This window comes from Limulus polyphemus, unplaced genomic scaffold (assembly GCF_000517525.1).
Source record: "Limulus polyphemus unplaced genomic scaffold, Limulus_polyphemus-2.1.2 Scaffold8792, whole genome shotgun sequence".
NCBI lineage: Eukaryota > Metazoa > Arthropoda > Merostomata > Xiphosura > Limulidae > Limulus > Limulus polyphemus.
Window position 1 is genome coordinate 2,324 of NW_013674402.1, and position 7,023 is coordinate 9,346.

At 30.8% G+C, this 7,023-nt stretch overlaps 1 protein-coding gene across 1 annotated transcript in view; it reads left to right on the top strand.

Annotated features, from left to right (window-relative positions):
- LOC106475552 overlaps nt 1-7,023 on the top strand; it is a gene marked incomplete at its 5' end in the record, with an annotated part of 27,122 nt that overhangs the window by 1,682 nt on the left and 18,417 nt on the right. The window contains 5 exons of the mRNA XM_013936231.1: nt 649-680; nt 1,762-1,855; nt 2,525-2,616; nt 3,637-3,717; nt 6,487-6,606. Coding sequence (XP_013791685.1) covers nt 649-680; nt 1,762-1,855; nt 2,525-2,616; nt 3,637-3,717; nt 6,487-6,606 — 419 coding nt within the window. The remainder of the gene's footprint in view (nt 1-648; nt 681-1,761; nt 1,856-2,524; nt 2,617-3,636; nt 3,718-6,486; nt 6,607-7,023) is intronic.

The following is a 7,023-nucleotide window of genomic DNA, read 5'->3' on the forward strand; positions in this document are numbered from 1 at the left end:
CATGTATATCCACTTACATGCTTTGATATGCATGTATATCCACTTACATGCTTTGATATGCATGTATATCCACTTACATGCTTTGATATGCATGTATATCCACTTACATGCTTTGATATGCATGTATATCCACATACACGCTTTGATATGCATGTATATCCACCTACACGCTTTGATATGCATGTATATCCACTTACATGCTTTGATATGCATGTATATTCACATCTCAGTAACACGCTTTGATATGCATGCATATCCACGTACATGCTTTGATATGCATGTAATTTTTCTTTAGTGAATTAGTCATGAATGTTTTTATTTAGGTCACATTTTAGTACATATGGCACTTAAGCATGAAAAAATAAAAAGGTGTGAAATCACTGAAAATTATTAGCAGCCAGAAAATTAATTTATCAGTTTCTAAATACATTTATTGTTGATTTATTTTGGAATTTTTCCATGTGCAAGTATAACATAGCTAGGTATGGAATATAAAAAAATGTCATTGTGTTATTTCTAAACTTTGTTGAGTACTTCTAGAATTTCAATAATTATTTTATAAAATAATGTTGTTGTTTTTTTCAAAATGTTGGGAATGTTTTTAAACAATACTGACTGATTATATCATTCGTATAATTTTTATTCCAGCAAAAAAATTGTCTGAAGAAGAAATAGAAAAGGTATGGATTTTTTTTTTATGATCTGAAAAATCTGTGATTTTAATTTATTTACGATTTAAACATTTTCCTTCAGTATACTTTTAATGTGTACATTTTCTCGTGTTTTTGTAAGGTTAGAAAACAGACTTAAGCTGTAAGTTTATCGTATGACAACTAATGAAATGCATATATAATACAGTCAGAGAGAGAGATAATCGTTTGCCTATAACTATTAAATTTCCCGTTGTTCTATCAAAACAACCAATGGCTTTGTGTGTTTTAGTGCGTGCAGATTTTATGGTGAAAATTTATTGGTTTGTACTTACAGGAAGGTGATCGGGTATTAATTGTTTCATGGTTAGTAGCCTATACAGTCACCTAAGTTTAGTTTTTAATTATTAAATCTTTAATAAGATACTAATTATTAACTTGTTTTGGCTAGTAATCTGCTGTTATCTTCTGGGATGTTTCTGTGTTGATTGTGTCCTCTTAATCAAAGTCTGATGTTTTTACACACAACTTGGTTTAATTTTGAACTGATATACTGAGGGAGGGCAATGAGTCAACATCACCCACTGCCATTTTCATTCTTTTCTGACAAAAAAAAAAGTGGGTTTTGATAACCACCCTTATTATAATGCACCCGTAACCTCAAAGTGCAAAGCACTTTGGTAATGGAACTTAGACCTACAGATCGAGAGTCTGGCAAGTTAACCAATGGGAAACACCCATCCCAAGGACATAATTAAGTCCTTGTTAAATGATAAAAGTTGGAACTACCAGCATCTAATAAAGTTGTGATTTTTTCTTTAAAATAATTTTATTTTGTGTTTTTATAGTACGTGTGGTTGTTCATTTTTAGAACTGCTTAGATATTGGATTTAATACTATTGTGAAGGGAATGATAAATAGTTCATTGCTGTCTACTTATTTACAATCAAGAATTTCTTTTAAACAGGGAATCCTTGTACCAAAAAAGAATTCATAAAATAAAAAAATGTAATTTTAGAGTAACAATATCGTCACTGTATCCATAGAACTAATTTTTATTTTTCATATATAGTAATAGTTCTTAGAACTGTCAGTATTGTTTTATTCACAGCAAGCCAACACTGCTGTTCATGATGAGTACACTAGCAGAGTGTTCAGGACACTTCTCATCCATCCTGATATACAAGCACTTGGTGAAGGCATCGGTAAGCATCAAAATTGTACCTCGTGTAAATTTGATTTGATGCGTTTTCTGTAATTATAGCAGAATTTGTTGCCACTATTATTTTTTAACGATAAATTTTTCTTCATGCAAAATGTTAAGACAATTATATATTGTTGAAAGTTATCAAAAGGTGGATAAGCATGTTGTTGGTATTATAGGATTATTTATATTATACAATATATATTACAACATGGAATATTCTCGTAGCTTTTATTATTAATGTTCATATGAAAGATGTACTGTTATTGAACTTCATCTGAAATATTTAATTATACATAAGTATATTTATATAGCTGTACAGATAGTTTTGTACAAATTTATTAAATTTTAGTAAACTTTTAAGTTCTAAACAAAAATTATTGTAACATCAACTAGCTTTATATGTTTACTTTGCTACCAATCTCTGGGATGTTACAGGCATTAAAAAAGTAAAAAATAATATACTCTTATTATAGTTTGGATATTAACTTGCACCTATGAATAAATGAAGAGATAAAAGAGAGAGAGGTTTAATTTGTTCCAGAAATAACTTATTGAATTATAATCCTGAAAACATTTTTACTTAAGTGAAAATTATATTAGGGTTTGTTTTAGATTAAATACCCTCAGACAAAGATAAGCTGATGATGAAAACATTTTAAATTTTCAGGCCAGTTATTAATCGAACAATCCCAGTCTGTAATCCTCATGCAGCGTGCGGTAGAAAATGTCAGGGAAAAGTTGAATCACAGAATCGACCAGGTATATTACAAGTTTAATATTTCCATTTTATTGTGTAGTTTACTTTTAAATAACTTGTTTTATTTTTCTTCATTTCTGTAAACATGTTTTAAGAGGTGATATAAATGTGTTTTTTGTTAACTTTTTTATTTCTTTTGCTTGGTGTTCATGATGATTAAGAGTGGTCAAGTTCTAGACCACATTATTTTCAATTTAATAACAACATTGTTGTAAGTAAAGCTAGCAGTGATCATTTTTGTTTTTTCAACATTGTTGTAAGTAAAACTAGCAGTGATCATTATTGTTTTTTGCAACATTGTTGTAAGTAATACTAGAAGTGATCATTATTGTTTTTTGCAACATTGTTGTAAGTAAAGCTAGCAGTGATCATTTAACAACACACTCCACTGAAACTGACTTGCTTAGCAGTGAACTCTACAAATATCCAGCTGATAATATTCTTTGTGGATGATTTAATCAACCTTAAAAAACTGTGACTTGTATTAGATTGAGACTGTAAATATTTATGGAAAGAAAAACAAAGTTGCACGTTAAATTGGCTAAGTAAATATGTGAATAAAATTCATAAAAACAATAATTATTTGAAAGTGTTGAAACATATTGTTTAAACCTAAAGGACATACAACAATGTTGCAAAAACCAGGAATTAGTCTCAAGTAATGGTAGTTAGTAGTTACAGGAATTAGTCTCAAGTAATGGTAGTTAGTAGTTTCAGGAATTAGTCTCAAGTAATGGTAGTTAGTAGTTTCAGGAATTAGTCTCAAGTAATGGTAGTTAGTAGTTTCAGGAATTAGTCTCAAGTAATGGTAGTTAGTAGTTTCAGGAATTAGTCTCAGTAATGGTAGTTAGTAGTTTCAGGAATTAGTCTCAAGTAATGGTAGTTATTTCTCCAAAGAATAGACAATAGAATATTTGTATAATCAACTTAAGGCTGCCCCCATTTAGGTTTTCATGATATGTTGTCACAATGACATTCACACATGTGATACTGTAAATAATGTGTTGTAATATTTTCTTCAGCTAAAAAGAAATCTCGGTATCAGCCATCCGATTTTGTCACTAATACAACCATGGGTTCAAGAAAGAGTAAGATATGCACAGGTGAGTTCTCATTGTTTGATGGTGTAAATAATGAAACATTAGCCCCAGACTTTAGCATTGTAAGACCATAAACTTACCACTGTTCCACAAGGGGACACTACTCCGTATGTCAGTCTAAGAGTATATTGTGTAATGTCATGAGATGGTTACTTCTACATGTTAATGGAAGATTAGTAACATTCAAACAAAGATTATAAGACTGTTTCTTGATGGCTATCTGCTGGCAACACCCACTATCAACTCTAAGACTACTAACAGATAACGGGATTCACCATCACAGTTTGGTGCATTACTTCGATATCACAAGGTAGTGGGTATTGCCAGCAGATAACCATCAAGAAACAGTCTTATAATCTTTGTTTGAATGTTACTAATCTTCCATTAACATGTAGAAGTAACCATCTCATGACATTGTGATATCTCCTGTGTACACTTTAATGAGTTGTAACAGTTAGAAAAGTCATGGTTGTGTATTAAGTTTGGTACTCTGAAAAACAATGTCCATATTAATAAAATTTATTTTAATAGAATAAGCAAGTTCTTTAAAAAAAAAACTATTTAATGGAAGTTGCAGTGGATCGGTCTACTAAGAATGTTAACTATAAAGGAACTCTATTTAATGGAAAGTTGCAGTGGATCGGTCTACTAAGAATGTTAACTATAAAGGAACTTATGCTGTTAGAATACGGTCGATCTTGTCATGAAACAAGAATTACTGTAATTCCTGTAATGTTTCATAGTAATACTGTGAGAAGACATGGTTTATTAAAGAAAGTGTGAGTGTTTGTATAATGTTTCACAAAGTTGTGAAAAGATGTAGATCAGTGAAAGAAACTTGTATATAATGTTTTACAGAAGTGTTCTGAATAGGACACATTCATTGTGAAATTATCTTTATAAGAAAATGTTTAAAATTTCTGAGGAATTGTGAATACGCAATCTTTCATCCAATCAAGAAGAAACAGTAATACAGTTCAATGTCTCCATTGGACAAGATGTGCATGCTTGTGAACTTTGTGATTTGGCCATAAAATGTATGATTTAGCTACCCTTTTACAATGAATTGTATTTAAGATTTTGTAAAAATATAGTAAATAAATAAAATTAATAGTGCAAGTTGGATTATTATTAATGATGACCACCATGATTGAATCTCAGAGTAGTTATTTTGTTGACTGTTTCTGTCCACTTATTGTACAATTGAAAACAAAGAATGACAGATTATGATAAACGTACTTTTTGCATTGGTTTTTAATCATAAATGTGAATTGTTTGTATGTAGTCTAACATTTAATGACAGAGTAGGATACTGTATCGATACGGTGCATCAGAGTTCCAGACTTTGCAACACAATCAAGCTACTGGTCAACCAGCCAATGTTAAACAATGTGGTTGTGTTAAAAATCTATAGTAGCATAAAATAGCAACAAATTTTAAAGCAACTGTAAGACAAAAGAAGCCCAAGTCCACAGGAAATATGCAGACTTGTAACTCTTCAATGCATCCACCTTTCATAATGATTAAAAAATATATATCAGTAATGGTGCAGTTGTAACATAGTTTTAACTTGGAGTTCCTTATTGAAACAAAACCAAGTCATGATTGTAGTTTACAGGTAGGGTAAGGAGTAGTGTTGGTGACAAAAGATCTTTTATGTATTGCAGAGACGCAAAGAATTTTCAGAAATCATTAAGCACAGTGAAATAGGAGGAAAAGGGATTGGATTGTGTCTACTGCCTTTTGTGTAGCTGTTGGTGTACATTTAAAAAAATAACTCAAACTAGTTTTAAATCAATTAGCCCACATAATTGGCACTAATGTGTTAGTAGGCTTATCTGCAGAAAGGTTTAGTGTACATGGTTGACACTGAAGTGTAAGTTATTAGGCTTAGCTGCAGACAGGTTTAATGTACATGGTTGACACTGAAGTGTAAGTTATTAGGCTTAGCTGCAGAAATGTTTAGTGTACATGGTTGACACTGAAGTGTTAGTTAGCAGACTTACCTGTAGAAGGGTTTGGTGTACATGATTGACATTAAAGTATTAGTTAGCAGACTTACCTGTAGAAGGGTTTGGTTTACATGATTAACATTAAAGTACTAGTTAGCAGACTTACCTTTAGAAGGGTTTGGTGTACAAAATCGACATTAAAGTGTTAGTTAGGCTTAGCTGCAGAAGGGTTTGGTTTAGATGATTGACATTAAACTATCAGTCAGTAGGTTTAGCTGTAAAAGGGTTTAGTATATACTCAAGATGGCAGAAACATTTAGTAACAGAGCAAAGCAGAAAAACTGCAGTTAATACCATATGTTTTTAGTCTTCTACAAGTTAACTAACACTTCTGAAACCATCTTGTAACTTAGACTTCAGTATGAAGAAGGTTTCACTCTAATGTTCCAAAGTTTGCAGGTATGGAAGTGAATGCTTCATAAAAATACTATTTGGTGGTATAAAGTCTCGTAAACTATCAGTTTATTTTTATGTAATTAATATCATTTGAAAACTTTCATTTGTAGTTAACATACAAATGCTTGGAACAAAACAGTTTTTGTAATATTAACATAAAGTTTGTTTGTTGAAAGATTAATGAAATAATAAAATACTTGAAGTACTTTTTTACCATAAAACCACATGTGGTTTTAACATAAACTTACTTTTAGCTTTCTATTTTATGTTAATGGTATTTAATTTTAAATATAAGAATTACATATTATAGTAAATGATATGTTCTTTAGGTTTTTTTTTTATGTCTTTGTTTTTTGACTGGCAGGAAAGGTTTACTAAAGATCACGAGTGGAATGCACACGAGGAAGCTTTGATCTTAAGTCGTAACCACAACCTCAAACAGGCCACGTATTTTCTCCAACGAGATCTGATATTCATGCAAGAGGTACAAAAAAAAGTTATATTTGTTACAATAAAAAACAAAAAAACCCAAGTTGTGTACTTTTACTGATTACTGTGACATATATACAATTACGTTCATGAACTATTATATTTGAATTTGTCTAAGATTTTCTAAGAAAGTTGTCTGTAATATTTACGTTAAGTTAGTGTAGTGGTTATAGGGCACTGGTGAGTATTTGTTTTTAATATATATATTCAAACAAGATAGATAGAATTTGTAATTTTTTAGCCCATCACCAAATAATAAGGGAGTAAAATTTGTGGTTTTATCTAAAACTATTTTGATTTATTTAGTTAGAATATATATACATTGGGAAAACATTTCAGTACCATATTTTAGCCCGGCATGGCCAGGTGGATAAGGCGCTCGACTCGCAATCTGAGGGTCGTGGGTTCGAAT